Source organism: Talpa occidentalis, unplaced genomic scaffold, assembly GCF_014898055.3.
Source record: "Talpa occidentalis isolate TD23 unplaced genomic scaffold, MPIMG_talOcc4v2.1 talOcc4.5, whole genome shotgun sequence".
In the NCBI taxonomy this organism is placed as follows: Eukaryota; Metazoa; Chordata; class Mammalia; order Eulipotyphla; family Talpidae; genus Talpa; species Talpa occidentalis.
The window spans coordinates 102,451,866-102,470,316 of NW_023604861.1; the positions used below are offsets into that span (position 1 = coordinate 102,451,866).

At 45.1% G+C, this 18,451-nt stretch overlaps 1 protein-coding gene across 5 annotated transcripts in view; it reads left to right on the top strand.

The window, feature by feature from the left end:
• IL1R1 (interleukin 1 receptor type 1) overlaps window positions 1-18,451 on the top strand; it is a 63,518-nt gene that overhangs the window by 17,422 nt on the left and 27,645 nt on the right. The window contains exons 1-2 of one of the 5 annotated variants that reach the window (XM_054701962.1): window positions 4,431-4,470; window positions 17,634-17,707. The exons of 1 other annotated variant lie outside the window; for it this stretch is intronic. Coding sequence is in view for 1 of the 4 variants with exons in the window: in XM_037528024.2 (XP_037383921.1) it covers window positions 4,450-4,470 (21 nt within the window). In the remaining 3 variants the exon portion in view is untranslated. Of the gene's footprint in view, window positions 1-4,335; window positions 4,471-17,633; window positions 17,708-18,451 lie in introns of those variants that run through there. 3 more of the 5 variants (XM_054701964.1, XM_037528024.2, XM_054701965.1) reach the window with 3 other exon arrangements.

Genomic DNA, 18,451 nt, shown 5'->3' on the forward strand with positions numbered 1-18,451 from the left:
GAAGCTGAGAAGGGCTGGCTTTTGGATGGTGATGGGTGGTTGATTACTGATGCTTGAAGTGTGCTGAAGTAATTATCAAATCAGATTAGCCAGCATTAGAGGGAGAGAAGCCACTTGTCTGGTTCTACTAGGTGCAGCAAATCTTGGAAGTTAGCAGGTCTGCTTACTTCTGGAACTTGTGTTTATTTTCTGTATTTAATATGAGGGGAAAAAACAAAAAACAAAAAAACAAAAAAACAGGCCCAGGAAGGCTATTTGGTCTTTTGCCTTCATTGAGCAGGAGTAAATATGCAATTAGAACCTAAATTTGTCAGGTCTGCCTGCTGTGTTTTTTCACCTCTTCTAAAGGAAGTTGAGGGATAATTTATTGCCTGTGTTAGTTTTATGATATTCAACACAACACTTTCTCATCAACTCTCAACCCAGTTCACATGTAGCATATAAAATCAGAGGAATTTGAATAGAAAGATGATCATAGAAGCCCACAGACAAGTGCTTGGAGGAAGGGAGCGTGACACTGATTAAAACTGAGAAGTTGCAATGGTGGGAAGTAATAAGAGATATAGATTTTAAAAGGTGGTTATTTGGAGGCCAGTAGATGGAAAATGTGTGAAAGGAGCAAAACAAAACAAAACAAAACAAAAAAACAAAAAACTAGGCTATAGAAGGAAGTCCATCTAGGACAGTGGTTTTTAAAGCTGTCTCAGGCAACACTGTGGTTTTGAATGGTTACTGGCAATACTTAAAAAAAAAAAAATAGGTGCAGCAAGAATCACAGAGTGCATTCTGGTGCAAAGATGTAATTTACTTAATTTCTACAAGTGAATTCACTTTAGCTCATATAGTGTCAGAAAAAGAATCCTGACAATTCAGAGTTGTAGTCTCTATTGGTTCAAGATTCAGTGTCTTTGGGGTAACAGCATAATCTATTCAGAATTCTTCCCTTTCCAGCCCTCTTATTTTCCTGTGCATGGTAAGGGGGGGTGCTCTTTGGGAGTGGTGTGGAGGTGAAGGGCCTGGAGCAACTTAAAGCTTGTGCCTGCTGGTCAACTCTGAGCATTTGGGTGGGAAAAATACCTTTACACGTTATCATACATCCTTCTGAACTCAGTGGTCTGTGCTCAAAGTTCTCCAACTCTAGGACTTTGGGAATTCAAGGAAATATGTACAAAAATGATTTTTCTTTAAAATGTTTAAGTCTACTATTTATGTTTGTAATGGACAGTCCTTCAAAATGTCCTGCCATGGGAAATGCTTTGTTTTTCAGGTCATCAAATAATGCTGTCCTGGTCAACATGGTGTTGTTTCATGTGCATCATGGATTTTCTTTCAATGAGGGGCCTGTGATTTGAGCAGCCTGATAAGTGGGGAGACTGAAAGTCTGCAGGGGACCTGGCCTCTTGTAAGGGGGTTGCATATAGTCCAGGCTCCCAAATGACTAGGGTTTCAGAGGTAGGAAAAATGGCAAGAGAACATAGTCCAGAAGGTGTCTGAATTAATATGGCTATTATTTCTGTTTCTTGTAAGTTTTTGTCAAGCTCTTTGTCTTACACAGAGCACCCTGTCCTATTCAGTGTTTGCCTGGTGCCAACATCAGAAAGAGAGTAATGCAGAAGTGACAGTCTCTGCCAGACAGAATTTCCAACCCGGGGCTGGAGCAAGGCAAGTGGACATTTGAATTACCCTGGGGACAATAACCAAAACAATGGGGCATAGTCAGGGAATGTGGACTTTTGTATAGTGAGGTCAGAGGTCAATCTAAGGTCCCAAATAGAAGAGTGGTTATGGTGAGAAGGGAAAGTCTTCAAATCTCATTCCCATAATGGGGATAAGGGAGGGTAATGGAGAGTTCCATCCTGGTCTAGAGGCCTCTGTGTCTAGCAGGATAGTTGGGATAGGGGTGGGTGGTAGATGTCAGCACTTAAAGAAAAATCAAAGGAGATTGTGATTTTTATTTCCACATTATTGTACAAATCAGTTTTACTTTCCACTTGTAAGCTATTTAAAACTCTTCTTCACATACAGTGTAAGACGAATTTATGTTCACCAACATGACTTCCAGGCTAGTTCTGCAGCATGGAGTCCAGCCCACCCCTTACAACTTAATATTAACTGCTGCTTGGACTCACATGTTGAAGAAGCTTAGCAGGGGGCTGTGGAGTAAGGGCATCACAGTAGGAGTTTGGAGATCCTTGTCCCAGAGATTCTGATGTGACTAATCTGGGCATTGGCGTTCCAGATCGCCCTATGATTCTAACTTGTGGTCAGTGTTTCCAGAACTTCCACTCTGTGGAGGAATACTAGCAGGTGGAATAGCTGATGCATTCTCATAATACTATGTCACCAGTCCCAGATTTGAATAGTTCCTCTGAGAAAGAGGAACCATAGAAACTTCTAGATCTAGATAAATTAAAAGAGAATTGCCATCATGCCAGGTCACATGGCAGCATTAGGGCTGATGAGTTACTGATTCTCCTTCCTTTATGCTTCCCCCCAGACCAGAATTGTCAGGGCTTACTGGGGTTCGGGTTACCTCAATTCCTGAGTTTCTGAGATGCATTTGGTCAAGGGATAGCTTAGGGAAACAAATACCTGTTCAGTCTAGAAGGAATGCACGAAGTGGTGGTGGGTACTAGAAGGAAGGAAGCAATCATCATTTACTCAATGTCTCCTTGGAAGATGGTCCATTAAGTCCTTCAAGCAAGCTGAAGGGGTGGAATGGAAGGTGAAGAGGAGGCTTCAAACTCCTGGCTGTTGGACTTGGAACCCAAGTGACTGCTACCAGGACCCTAGTGTCCTCTTTCTTGTCCCTGGTGAGGTCCAGGTGTGATATGTCAGGCACTTGCTGTGTGGTCTTGGCCATTCCCCATTGCATTTCTCTAAGTGAGAATTCTCATTTGCAAAGTGAGTTGATGGAACTGTGCTTAAGCTTAAAAGGATACCCAGTCTGGCTAAGAAGTCTGGGCTCAAGACTGTGAGTTGCTCTTCTATGCAACTGTGAGTTGCATACAATAGAAATAATAAAACTGGTAGGGACTCTGTACCGGGCACTGGTTTACAAATATTAGCTCATAGTCAACTGAAATAAAAGTTCTCGGTGATAGACAGAGTTGTATGGATAATCAGAGCAAGGACTTGAACCCTGGAGATAATCGGATAGATTTTATTCTGAGACAACTGCTCCAACTCATGTTTGAGTTCATCGTACATGCCTTTTACAGAGTTGTACGCATGCACATGAAAAGTAACAGTGAATTATTTATGTCAAAAACTCAGTTATTATTGACAGGACCTCCTGGTTTTCCTCTGTGGGTTTAGAATTCTCCATTTCCTAAATTATGGAGGCAAATGCCAGCATTTAAATATGACTGTATCCTGGAGACCAGGAAGGCTGCTTACCTGTTAGCTAGGTCTTCCTTTCTTGACTTCTCTGGTCATAAGCAGGGGATTCAAATTTCATTTCAGGCACCAGATACCTCACCCGCTGCTTCACAGAACAGGATGAGGCTGTCAGAACAGGCTGTAAGCCTATGGAGGTGCTTTTGCTTTTTTGCCTGCTAGACCAGGGAAGTGCTCCCAATTTATTCATATTAGGGTCATATCATTTAATCTCCCCAACCACTCCAGAGGTGGGTGCTTTTGTTATGATCCCTTTTTACAGAAGAGGAAAGGAGGTACAAAGAAGTTAGTGACTTGTCCAAATTCACAGAGCCAGTTGGGGAAGTCTGGGACCCATTCTCAGGCAGCCGAAGCCGAAGACACCCTCTTGCCTCTCAATATTGCAGGCACCACAGTGAGTGTGTGTTTTGGGACTGAAAGCCCGAGGGCCCCAGTATGCACTCATGCCAAGGGGTCCCACAGTTGGGTGGTAGTCAGGTCATATGTTGTCCCAGCGCACTTTGGGTAGGATCAACACCTCAGGTCACTACCCCTCCAGGAGATGAGTCATGGTTTGGGAGCACCTGGCAGCCTTCCAAGGTCCTGGCTCCAGGAGGGGCCCGGGACCGGCGGCGGGGATGCCCAGGGCAAGGCAGCGTCCGGAAGGGACCATCGGGTCACTCCTGACCCTTGGATGCAGCTGGGGGTGGGGTGGGGGGCACCCAGCCAGCTCGCTCACCACCCCTGGTCTGGTCCCGCCGAGCTGTCTCCGCCTGCTCCCCGCCCCCGCAGCGGCGGGACCGGAGCTGGAGCCCCGCCCGGCAGTTCCCCGGCACTAGGGAGGGCTCAGCCTGGGCCGCGGCCGGAGCAGAGTTGGAGAGAGGGAGCCGCGGCCGGGAGGAGCTGGACAGCCGCGGGGCCGGGCAGTGCAGGCGCCGCCTGCCCCGCTGGCCCCGGGGAGCGGGGGGAATGTGACCGCCGTGAGCCCGCGCCCCGGAGCACCCCTCGCTCAGCTCCCAGGGTGCCGCCCCGCCGGGCTGGGTCGGGTTCCAACCGGGACTGAGACCCCGCATGTCAAAAGGTTCACCCCAGGTAGGACAAAGCTGGAGCGTTCGGGGTTTGGGGCCTGAGGGACCCGAGGCGCCTTGCCAATTTCACGGGGCGCCAGCTCGGTGCGCCAAGGCGTCCTTGATCGGTTACTCTAGGTTGCTGGAGTTTGTTGTGTAAGAAGGCTGTTAAATCTGTGTTTGGCTTTATTTCGGTGGGAAGCAGGACAAAAGTTTGCTCCAATTCGTTTTTGGGGAAACTTGCTGATCTCAGTGGCGTGTTGCTCAAGGGGCGTGCCTGTTTGTACATATAAATTGCTTCCAGGTGTTTTAATCCTGCCAAGTTCAACTGGTTCAGGAGTCTCTCTCTTAAGGGTCTGGGCTCGCCAGAGTCTGGTTAACAAGATAAGGGTTGTATACCCTAAAGACGGGGAGGGAGGGTGAGTTACCTCCTCCAGAAGGATGATGCCCTGTGCCATGGCTGTAAAGAGACTCCAAGAGGATTCCTTATTTACCACAGGCATGTTCAGCACTTTACAGTTCATAAGGCCTTTTACACTTACTTTCATCCTCCCAGCTGTCATTTGAGAGACACATTATTATTACCTCCCTGTTGCAGTGGAGGAAGCAGAAGCTTAGGCAGATGACTAACATGTGGGAGAGTTGGCCCCATGAGAGTGGGATCTTGTGCTTCACATCCTGTGCCTTCTCTGAACGCTGGCTCCCAAGGCCTCCCTGTCCACCAGGGCTTTCTCCTCCGCACTGCTGGGCCAGGGAAGGAAGGATATGCAGGAGGGTGTGCAGGTTTCTGCCAGAGACAGGGCTCTCCAGCCTGTCCTGGTGGCAGGAGATACTCATCAGACAGGTGTGTCCCAGAGGTTTTAACTCCACTGCCTAGGATTGGAGGCAGGGGGGAGGCATCTGGACCATTGATACTGTAGAGAAAAGGTGAGGTGAGATCCAGCAACTGTTGGAATGTGATGCCTGGGTTGCCTGTCTTAGTGTGAGGCTTCTGGAAAGTGAAAGTTTAGCACTGACTTTGTGACTATTGATGAGCTAAGGAAAGCCAGGAGTTGAGCAGTCGGCTAACTCTTTTTCTACCCAACTTACTTAGCAGCTGTGGACACCTTTTTTTCATTTCTCACTCATTTAATATGCTATTTAACATTTAATGTGATTTTCTGTATTCATATCCTCTATTATATTTTATGTTAGACAAAAAGGTGGGGACTTTGGATGAGATTTAATAAAAGAAGGGGTATAGTACCTCTGATTTATTTTCAGTCTTATTTATTTGGCTGGTCATTATTCTGTTGGATATGGAATATTATATGACACACAGGAGACCTCCATACAGTTGCAGAGAGGACATTTGACCTGAATTCTTCTATGACCTTGGCAGGCAGGACCAAACCTTTTATTTCTAATCAGCTCTGTTGAGCTTTGTGTGGCCTAAAGTGGCATCAAGACTTTCCTTATGGCTCTGAAACATGAAGCATATTTTGAGTAATTCGTTCACTATTGACGAAACACTACTCAATATTATATTCACTTATTCACTCAGCAAATGCTTATTATTGAATGTTTACTTTGGGCCAAGCATTGTTCCAAGTACTGAGGATGAAACCTTGATTAAGGTGGATGAAAATCCCTGTCTGCTAATGGATGAGAGTCCTCTTGGTGAAGTCACAGGACATCTGTGGTCTTTCTGCCTAAGGGAGTCCTTTGACATTTCCTCCTTTTGACAGAGCATGAGCACCATAACTACCCACAGGTCAGATACCACTCAGTGTCTCTAATGGAGAGGACATGACAGCTATGGACACAGATTCAACTCTGTGGTTCCCTAAAGAATAGCAGGGGTGGGTCTCCCCGGTGGTGCAGCGATTGAGTGCTGGGTTGTGAGGCTGCCCGCAGCCTCTGCAGCGCCGGTTTGATCCCCGGCCTCCGGGCGAGGGTCCCACATGGCGCGCAGACCTCTCCTGCCGCCTGCTGCTCCCCTCAGCAGTGTACTTCGTCACTCTGCCTGTTCTGTTCCCCGCTCTGGCTCTGGTGAATTCTCTCACCCTCCCGCACCTCTGACTGTACCCAGTGCTTGTATAAATCAATAAATAAATCTTAAAAAAAAAAGAATAGCAGGGGTGCTGAGATATAATCTGGGGTTCAACTGTGCACTTGGACCAGGGCAGCTGTATACCTGTGGCTGGAATGCATCAGTGGGAGGTGGGTGTCCACCTGAACACAGGTAGAAATGTGGTACAGAGTACCTCAGTGATCAAAATGGCAGAGCTGGAAAAGTGCAATGAAACTACCATGGCGTGGAGGGCAGGGAAGTACAGAGATTTTCATGTTATCATGCTACCACACTGACCCACTGTGACCTTGCTGCTCTGCAGGATGGAAGCCACCAGGGGCACTCTTCCTGGGTAGTGGCCCAGCTGCTGTTGTTAGCAGGTACTTGTTTTGTATTTTCTTCTCTTCAAGGCTGTCATGTGGGCTGACAGGATCTCTACTGTCAATGCCTTTGTTTCTCCTCCCTGGTTGCCTGCCATGGCCCCAGGAAATGCCATGCCCAGCATGGGAAACCTTGGCACTGGTGTGATCTCACCATGCCTGAAAAGGACTGGGTTCCTCAAGGCTCAAGGTCACCTGTGTGACCTGTGCCTTTGGATTCTGGGATGTCTCTTCTCTTCATGCACTTGGCAGTGTAATGCAGACAGTTTTTCATTCTTACCTGTTCCAGAAAAGATTTACAAGATGCCATAAATTAAAACTTGAATGAAAGAAAAATGCAGGGGAGACAAAGTGGAGCCTAAAATGAATCTACAAATGTATAAAATGTTGACCTCAATCACCTCTACGCTTGTTAAGTTGCCTGAATGGCTGCAAATGTGGGAGGAAACCAGTGCACCAGCCCTGCCCACACCTTGGCACTGCCCAAGGCACTCTGAGAAATAGTAGAACTGGATCCAGAGCAAACAAACTAGCTCCTCTCAGGTCACTGGTATTTTTAAAGGCCCCCAGGTGGTTTTAACCCATCCTAACACCAGTATCCAGCTTGCAGGTAGTGGGAGAGAGGAAATCGGTAGAACACAGTCTCCCGTACCTTCAGATGAAAAAGTAGGGCTGAGCAGCAGTGAAAGCTGTCCTGGTGCAGAGAGCAGTGGGGGGAACTTACCTCTGCTGGTCCCCATTTGGGAGGTGCAAAGAGAAGCTTTTGAGCTGTCTCGGCAATGATCCCTACTGAAAGTGTCCTTTGGTAACTGCATGGACTCAGGGTGCTAATAGGAGTGGGTAGTGGGGGTACCCTGGGCTCTGCACATCTAGCCTCCAAACTGGAGAACTTACATAGCCAATGAGACTGACTCTACATCAGTATTTGTTCACCTCACACGAAAATAAATACCCTCTTTTACAATTCTGAAATGATATAATAACACTTACCTACAACATTATTTACCCCCAAATCTATATAATACCTAAATGTGAGAATAAATAAAAGTCACTTATATTAAAATTTTAAAATTATGTATTTCATTGTGTGGATGCTTGGGCAGAGTCAAATTAGGGAGGCCATCAAATGCTCTAGGTAGACCCTCAAAGGGTACAAGGGACAGTCTGGGGCAGGTGAGTCCTGGTGGATACCTGCTGAATGGAATCTGGCAGTAGCTCCAAAATGGATCAGTGAGGTTTCCATGGATGCTTATGTCTGTGAGCTGCCTGGAAGTTGCACAGGACAAGGGACAGTTTTTTTCTGAGTAGAACTTCCTTGCCTTGTCACACATGTCCAGCATCCATGGCCTCTGCCATTAAATGTGTCATTGTGATCTCCCAAAGTGTCCCATTCCCCACAATTTCAGATGCTCCCCTGGGGTCCACAATGACTGCTTGAGAAGCACTGCTTTCCGACATACTTGCTGGAGTTTATCGAAGCACAAATGCAGAAGTGAGCATCCAAAATGGAAGGGCCCTGATAGGCCACACTAGCCCTCCAGGGGCACTCACATTCATTATTAGAGGAAATTAGAGGTTGCCTCCAGTACATGTGGTGTCTGAATATTAATTTCTTTTATAATATGAGTTAGAAGAATGAAATCAAATGATCTCTGATGCAAAAGTGTTTTATAAACAAGCAGGCTTCTTATATTTTGGTATAACGCTGTGAACTTTATAACTTTATAAAGCAAGATAGAAAGTTTATAAAAGAGAATAAAGTACTTCTACTAAACAAAGGCTTACAAATGTGGTGACAGACATAAGAACGGTGGAGGCATATGCAGTGGGGGTGACTACTAAGGGACACCAGAGAACTTTTGGGGAAAGGAGAGTGTCACATTCAGTATTCCCAGTGTGTGCAGTTGTCGCAGTTTATGGAATCATACACTCAGATTTGTTGTGTTTCACTGTATGCATATTTTACCTCAATGCTCTCCCACCCCCAATAAGTGAAAACAATGCATAATTCCTCTAGAGAACATCTAGTTCTCTGAGACTTTACCTGTGGACTAGAGAATGTCTAATACCTTGATACTTTATACTTCAAGAAGCAGAATTGTGGTTGCCTGACTGGAAGGCAGTGGTCAGGAACACTCACCCTCATGGTCAATTTTTTGACAAACCCCTGTGGCATGACACAGTCTTTGGCAAGTGTTGAGGCTGAAGTAGAGCCAGCCAGTGATAGTGGCTGGGAAAGTGATGGGATAGAGGACAGGGGACCAGACCCACTCCAGCTCCGGTTCTGGTGTCAATGGGCCAAGAGTCCAAGGTGGGGGCTGTGGGGGCAAAGTGGAGACCTTGTAACACCCCCCACTTAGCAGTCCAGAGGCTTAGTTCTGGCCATCCTGGCTGTAGCTCTCTCATGACATCCTGTGCCTCGTTTTCTTCTTTGTCTTTAATCCCCATGTGGAACCACCAATCTGACTTTGTCTTGTAACACCTGAGAAATGTAGATTTCATTGCCACACCTAACACCTATGGGGCTATTTTTCACTTTATCTTTATGTCCTATGCATGGTATCCTTTGGTGATGAAAACACTTTCCTCACCCAATCTGTATGTGTAAATAAGCCAAACAAAAGTCCTGTTGTTATAGAGCAGCCCCGATATTGAACGGGTTCCTGGCTGTGGGTCCTCACCTGCGCGCTTAAAAGGGACTTATGAATACTCCACTACAGGCACACACAAAAGGTTAATAAAAGGTTTATTTACAAGGGAAAAGAAAATAAGGAAAATGTACAACTCAGGGAGAAAATAGGGAAATAAAGTCTTTAATGCGACCTACCCGATCCGATGACCTGGAAACCCAAAGTCACTCTCAGAGCTGGCCGGACGCTGCGAGCTGGCAGAGAGCCAAAATGGGGATCCCCAAAGCCCACATGTCTGCCTTTTATCTCAACCTGGCTGCTTAACCCCACCCTCAGGTCCCAGCTACCTTTCCTTTGGTGGTGATGGGATTTGGAGTTCCCAGTGTCTTTGGCTTTGGCCTGGGGTGGGGGTGGAGTCCACAAAGCCTGTATGGAATTAGCTTTAGAACATCCTTTTCCCCCTAACAATTCCCCCACGTTGGGCGCCAAGCTGTTATAGAGCAGCCCCGATATTGAACGCGTTCCTGGCTGTGGGTCCTCACCCACGCGCTTAAAAGGGACTTATAAACACTCCACTACAGGCACACACAAAAGGTTAATAAAAGGGTTATTTACAAGGGAAAAGAAAATAAGGAAAATGTACAACTCAGGGAAAAAATAAAAAATTAAAGTCTTTAATGCGTCCTACCCAATCCGACAACTTGGAAACCCAAAGTCACTCTCAGAGCTAGCCGGACGCTGTGAGCTGGTGGAGAGCCAAAATGGGGATCCCCAAAGCCCACATGTCTGCCTTTTATCTCAACCTGGCTGCTTAACCCCACCCTCAGGTCCCAGCTACCTTCCCTTTGGTGGTGATGGGATTTGGAGTTCCCAGTGTCTTTGGCTTTGGCCTGGGGTGGGGGTGGAGTCCACAAAGCCTGTATGAAATTAGCTTTAGGACATCCTTTTCCCCCTAACACTATGAGCTAGGCTTTAACATCTGTCCATGGAGAAGGAGGTCACTGAAGTTCCAGACTTCTTGGGCTTTTTGAGATGATGAGTGAGTTTCTGTTGTGTGTGTCTGTCGTGGGAGTGATTTTGTTTGCTCATAGTTTGGTGAAGGTTTTATCTGGGCCAATCAGCGATAGCGCTGCTGAAGGAATGTATGTGTGTAGACCCTGGTGGAAACAGTCATGGCATATTCAGTTGTGGCATGCCCTGGTGACCCCCAGGCCCATCTGGAGTCATTTCCATGTTCTCCTTCCTTTGAGGACCATTGTGGGGGGGCTCCACAGTGGTTGGGGTCAGGCTGCTTTGTGTGTCTGGCCTTGAGGGTGTGAGTTTGTTGGGAATTGATGTTCCATTTCTCATGACTGAGATGAATAGAGGTGACAGTGTTTCCTAGGACTACACCTCTTGGATTTTATCACCAAAAGTTTCCTTTTGGGACATGAAGAGTGTATGCTCTGAGGTAATTTAAGGATTATTTCTTTGATGACTTGTGTTTTGTCTTTTGGAGATTTTTTTTTTCCACTTCATGATAAAACTATGTTTTTCTCTAATATAAAAATAATCATTCCTTACCAGAAAGTCTGAGTGAAATTATTTCCCCAGGAAGACAGCCTCTGGGTTCTCCTTGGGGATTTGTGGGTCCTGGCTTAAGTGGATCCTGACTTGTATAAATACAGAATTCTGAAGCATTTCCAGCCAATGTGCTTCTGTGATTTTATAAGTAAAATCATAGGTTTTGTCATTTTTTTCTTGGCTTTAAAGATCTTATTTATGGTCTTACAGATTTTTTAATAACTGTTGGAATACTTGTAATTGGTGAAGATGATAATCATGAACTTCATTTTTAAGACTACAAAACATTCTCTTTACTGAATTTTGATAGAAAATGTTGGTTGTGACTTTCATGAGCTAAAAAACCTGTTTTCTTGCTTTTTCCAGGAATTCTTCATCAGTCAGTTCTTAGATATAGTCAAATTAATTGGAGTCCAATTCTTCTAATGGTTTCCATTAAGTCACATTTCTCTCTCTCACACACACACATACACATAAACACACACATGAGTTGATTGAAGTTTGAAAAGAAAAGTATTCAATGATGCTGTGAATGCCTTTTTGAGGCTCTCAGTGTGAAGAGTGAGCTGGTATGAGATGGAAGTGTGGAACGTGTCATTTGGATTCCCTTTTAAATTTTAGATGTGGGATTTTGCTATTTCAGGACCCAGGAAGAAGGAGGGGTGGAGGGGTTGCTTGTCATTGTTTCCTTTCTAATCTTACATTTCTGCAGAAGTTTGGCTGCTATAGAACTTTCTTCAGACCCAGGCAGGAGAGGTTTCACCCAGGCCTGGACTTTGCAGGGTTTGTTCTCCTTTCCAGCCAACCCTGTCTCCTTGACATGACCCACGTCTGTCCAACCAGGACATGTGCCCACTTTGAACCCTGTGCCCTACGAACACCTCCCTCTTGACCATAATTCAGGTACCTGGGAACTTGGAATTCCTTGCTCAAGCAGTGTGGACACTAATTCCAGAGCCTACTCTGGAAGTTGTTTCATGCCTCAAACCTCTTTCTGGGTCAGCCTCCCTCCCCACCAGTGTGCTTCCCTGGCCTGTGCAGTAGCCAGTGCTTTGCTTGCTAGTGTGGGGCTATCCAAATGCACATTCAGCACCCCTCACAATATGGGGTGGAGCTGGGGAGTGAGGCTTGGGTGCTCCCTGCAAAAGTACTGGTTTGATAGGACAGCCTCTCCCCAGAAGCCCCAGGGCCATGTGCCTCTGCTCTCTGTTGCCCCAGAAGTATCTTCAAGATGCCTGGGGTATGTCTAATGTCTGCCATTTCTGCCCTGAGCCTGGCTTCTGGCTGGGAAGGCAAAATTAACAATGTGGGGGAATTCCTCAGAATAGGAAGGACAAGATGGTAGGAAATTCCTCAAGAGGCAATGTGGCCACAAAGTTGGAAAAGTGTCCATCCCCCTGCCCTGGGGTCTATACCTTGAGGAGGACCCCTGCATTCCTGGGGGTCCCTCTGCTGTCTCCCTGCGGTCACTTTTCCTGTGTCTGCACTGGATGTGGAATTCTTTGCAGACAGGGTGGTGCAAGCGATGAAGTTGGTCCTTCCTGAAAGGGGATTTCTGAGGCCAATGTTTATTTCTATTCTTAAACTTAATGTCTAATTTAGTCATTTAGTTCACATTAAAATTTCTCATGTGGGCCTAGTAGGAAATTGTTTCATGCCTCAAAAGTGCTTTTCCATTTTGTCTTTGATAAAGTAGCTTTGTATGTATGTTCAAGTGTCACTTTAGTCATGTGATATAACAATGTTTCCAAATATGTTGCAATCATCAAGAAACAATGGGAACTGTGCTATGACGTACCCACAGCTTGCTTTTCCAAGTGGTTCTCATAGAAGGTCATGATCCCTGTCTCACACATCTTGGTGTAGCTGTGAGCCAGCCAGGCTGCTGGCGGTGGGGGTGATGAGCCCCAGGCCTCCTGTTGTTCCAAGTCCCAAGTAACTGTTCCAGGTTGGGCCCCCTCCCACCTTGACTCAAGGCCAGATTTTTGTTCACAGTAGTCTAGTATAAAGGTGGGGGGGGGGCTCCCCGGTGGCACTGGGGTTAAAGACACAGTGCTGGCCCTCCCTGGTGGTGCAAGGGATTAAGCACAGCACTATGAAGCTATCCATAGCCTCTGCAGCATGGCTTAGATCCCTGGCTGGCCAGGGAGCAACCCACATAGTGCAGCAGACCTCTCCTGTCGCACCCGCTGCTCCCCTCAGCAGTGTGTTTCAGTCAGTCTGCCTGTTCTGTTCCCTGCTCTGTCTCTGGTAAATCTTCTCACCCCCCACACCTCTGACTCGAACCCCAGTTCTTTAGTTCTTGTATGCATAAATCAAGCAATCAATCTTTTTTTAGAAAAAAAAAGAAAAAAAGGTGGTTGGGTAAATTCCTCCCCTCCCTCGATCCCTCTCTCTCTTCTTTCACCCCTCTCTCCTGTTCTTCTTTCTTCCTATCATTTTTTTCCCTTCCTCTCTCCTGCCTGCCTTCCTTCCCTCCTATCATAAGTGTTTATGGAGCTCTTATCACATCCAAGATGTGGAGAACAGGGCCCTCCTCACAGGCCTATACTCTGTCTTCTTTCCCGTGGCTCAGGTAGGCAGAGCCCCAAATCAGGGGAGCCACCCATTGCTGGCAGAGACCTGGGTTCCGAGCCAGAAGTCTGAGGCAAAGAGGAAGAGGGAAACTGAAGTGGTTAGGGGCAGATTGGAGTCACCTTCTCTGTAAAAGATTTCCCTCCCTTGTTAATAAATCTATCCCTCTTGTCTGTCTACTGGAAGCCTGAGGTACAGCATGCCAGGAGAACCTATGTGCTTGGTACTTCTGCCTGTGGATCAGCAGGCACCCTGGGTGGGGCTTCTGATCAGAATCTGCCCATAGCTGGTCAGAAGTTGCAGAAGCAACTGGTGGACTAGGATAGGTAGAATTGAAGGACAGTCAAGGAGGCATGTGGGGGACATGGTGGCAGAGTAACACTAGGCTTGCAGATGCTCAAGGAGCCGAGCCTGTGAAGGAGACAGCAAGATGGCAAGTGAAGGCAGGAGAGCAGAGTGGAGGTGACCCTCATCCCAGGGAGTCAGGAAGAAAGGATAGTGGCAGGGCCAGGTGTTGTAGAACTCTCCAGGAAAATGGAGATTGAGGGAGGGCCCCTTTGCATCCAGAAAGCAGGAGTTTGTGGTGGCGTGGGCAGTGTATAGGAGACAGCAGCAGGGTTGCCTAGCAGTGGCTGAGAAGAAGTGGCAGTGAAGATAATTATTTTTATAAGAAACAAAGAGGAAGAGGGAAAGTGAAGTAGTTAGGGAGAAGCGGGGCATCAACTTCTCTGCAAAATGTTTCCTGGACTTTCCAAATATATTCATCCCTCTTGTTCATCCTTCCCCCCTCCTGTCACCCTAGTGATTTCTCTGTGATGGTCTCCGCATAATTCTCATCACCTGCGGTCATTTCTGGGACATGCTACTGGAGGTTGGGAGGTCACTGTGCTAGTGCTGGGAGCAGAAAGAGCTGGGAGGCTTCTCTTTGATTTTGTGGGATGTTATGATTCATGCTAATGAGCCATTGTTCTTCTGACACCTTCAGGTTAAGCTGTATACTTTCTCATAAGTCTAAATTGAATAAGAGGATGATATTTAGCATGTTTAGTTTGAACAGAATATTTGGTGTCAAATTAGTCAGACTGTTTTATAGACTGGGCATTGAAAGATCTAATGCTTAGGTTTTACAAGCTTTTTAAAGGCCTAAGGAAATGAATCAGACCTGAAAAAATATTAGACTCTAAGATATTAAATGTAAACTGCAAAATCAGGAAATGAATGGTGAAATATCTATAGGATATAGGTAGGACAATCACAATCAGGTTTTTTTGATGTATTTCAAATATGTACTTTGGAATGCAGGTATATTAATATGCTTGGTATAAGGGAGAGGACCTATTCTTTAAAAAGTATCTGTTCTAATTGAATACCCAGAAATAAACCCAACTAATTTATGACAAAGGAGCCAAGAACATACAATGGAGCAAGGAAAATCTCTTCAATAAGTGGTGTCAGGAAAATTGAACATACAAAAGAATGAAATTAGACTTCCATTTCATACCATACATAAAAATTAATTCAAAATAGATTAAAGACTTGGATATACACATTGAGATATCATCTCAGACCTGTGAGAATGGCACACATTAAACAAAAGTTTCTAATAAGTGCTAACAGGATTTTACAGAGAAAGAGAAGCCTATTACCCCATTAGTGGGGATGTAAACTGGTATAGCCATTTTGGAAAGTGGTCTGGATTTATCTTAAAAAACTAAAAATGGAGGGCCTTCCTGATGGCACAGGGGTTAAAAACAGTGCTATGAAGCTATTAACATCCACTGCAGCATGAGTTTGATCCCCACCCGGCCAGGGAGAAACCCATATGGTACAGCAGAACTCTCCTGCCTCACCCGCTGCTCCCCTTGGCAGTGTATTTCAGTGGATGTGCCTGTTCTGCTCCCCACTCTCTCTGGTGAATGCTCTCACCCCCCCACACCTCTGGCTTACACCCCAGTTCTTGTATGCATACATAAATATATCTTTAAAAAAAACTAAAAATGGAAATTCCATATGATCCACTCTTGGGTGTCTATTGGAAGAACAAGAAACCATCAACTCAAAAAATTGTATGCTCTACAATGCTTATTGCAGCATTATTTATGATGGGTCAGAGTGGGTAAAAAGCCTAAAAGCCTAATGACAGAAGATTTGATCAAGAAGATGTGGTATCTCCATACTATGAAATACTATTCAGCTGAAGGAAAGATGAATTATTCCCTTTTACAGAAAAATGAAAGAATTTCAAGAGAATTTATAATAAAGCAGGTCAGAATGACAAAGGCAAATATTAAATATTTATATAGCAAATTATTTGACAAAGGAAAATGCTTATAAAAACTAGCAGATACTAATATGTAAAGTGAGGCTTCTGAGATTAAGCAGAGTGAGAAAGAAAGAAAGAATCAAAGGGTTATAGGAGATGGTGGTGTGAAATAAGACTTGCATATAAGACACAAAACCATAATGCATAAAAGAATACATAGGCAATATATTCAGCAACATTAACCTTAGAGATGACTTTCCCCAAAGTCATTGATTCCAATGACAAGGGAGACAAAATCAAAAATAAACAAATGGGACAAATAAAAATTTTCTGCATAGCAAAAAAAGCCATCATCCAAAGGAAAGGCAACCCACTGAATGGGCAAAAGCATTTACAGATCATACATCCAAGAAGGGTTAATATTCAAAATATATAAAGGAGTCATAAAACTCAGCAACAAAAAAATGAGCAAACCAATTAAAAAAAAATGGGCACAAGATCTGAACAGACACTTCTTCAAAGAAGACATACAGAGGACCAATAAGTACATGAAAAGATATTCATTATTTCATGTTTTTAGGGAAATGCAAATCAAAACAACAATGAGATTATCACTTCACACCTGTGAAAAATGGCTGTTTTCCAAAAGACAAGAAATAAGTGCTAGAGAAGATGGGGGGAGAAGGGAACTCTTGCATACCATTGATGGAAATGTAAACTGGTGTAACCACTATGGAAAGCAGCCTGAACATTTCTCAAAAACTTAGAAATTCCACAAGAGCCAATAATCCTACTTCTGAGTATTTACCCCCCAAGTGCAGAAATTAATTTGAAGAGATACCTGCACCCCCATGTTCATTGCCACACTATTTACAGTAGCCAACAGCTGGAAACAACCTAAGTGCCCATGGACAGATGGGTGGATAAGAAAGATATGGATATACATACAATGGAATACTTCATTGTGAATGCTTTAGAGTGAATGCTTCACTCTAAAAAAGAGATGTAATTCTGTCATTTGCAACAATGTGGATGAACCGAGAGGGTGTTATGCTTTGTGAAATAAGTCAGATGGAAAAAGACCATTGCTGTATGATCTCACTCATGTGTGGGTGATAAAGAAACACGTAAATGAGTGAACTGAATAAAACAAAAAGAAACCTTTAGACTATCAGACCAAATTAATGGTTGCCAGAAAGGAAGGAGGAAGAGGGGGCTGAATAGATTGGGGGAAAGTAGAATTGGACTTTCAGTGGTGAACTTAATGTAATTTATACAGATGTTGATTTATAATGAGGCACACCTGAAACTTATACAGTGTTACAATACAATGTTTCTTCAAGAAGAAATTATAATTAAAAGGGCCCTGTTCATTTTCCCTGCCTCTGGTGTAGTTCTCTGAACTTTATTTTCCAAGTACATTAAGCTAGGAACACCCTAGAGGTGGTTTGATTCACTTCTATATCCCTGTGTTTAGCAATGTGCAGGTGTGTATGTGCCCCAAAAGAGCTGAAAGTTGTCTACTGGTTTGTATTGTTATCCCTAGAACTTGATTTGCTGCAAAGGGCTGTCTGAAAGGACTGGAAACACACTTTGAATCATATGACTTATTTTTGTAAGCTTGATTTTTTGAACACATCTTGTAGTGCTTGTGACAGTGGCTGACTTTAGGTTTCTTCAGTCAAACTTACACCCCTGTGTGCTCTACCCTCCCCAACCCGCCAGGTTGATGTGCCCCTTAAAGATGGTGACTCTCTCCTGAGAAGCAGGACCACTTTGTACAAGAAAAGATCTTCCAGGTAACAGGACTGGTTCACCTCCAGGGCCCACACAGCCAAACATCTGAAGGCTTCCAACCTCAGTTTCCGGGGTGGAGGGGGCGTGTGGGGGGTGGGCATCCTGGACTCTTTCCTATCATATACAAACATCTTTTATTTTTGCTTGTCTTTTATTCTTGGGGACAGTTCCATGGTTTTATCTGATTTCTAATGGGATCAGTGACTCAGTTATAGTCACTGCTCACCCGCTGTCCCTTGGTCACCTCACACAGTCATGGATCACCTGGGTGATGCCTACCCCTACAGTGGTGTCAACTGTCTCAGTCGCAGCACACCCCAGGCCCTGAAACCATGTCACTTTTCACTTCACACTCAGATTCTTGATTTCTATTGGAGGCAACACAGCTCATCTAGTCCCAGGAGACCCTGCCCCCATGGTGCTCTGAGTGACTCCCTCTGGCTGTCTGCGGATGCTGTATCCTGCTGGCCTTACCTGACCTTCTCCTCACTTGTTCCTCTTCATTGAACCAAAGTTGGTGAGAGAAGTCACCCTTTCCTTTCTTGCCTTTGAGGGTGACTCAGGTATGTTCCCTTCCTGTCTGTCCTGCACTGATGCCCTGCTCCTACCCTCACTCTCTCTCATCGGAACACCCCCTCCATGGCAGCCTCCTTGTCCCTCCTTACCTATCAAATCTAGTTTATTTTTTCACACAGGTGCCAAAATTTCTATAAAAAAGTGGAAACCTGACTGTGCCCTACCCCATA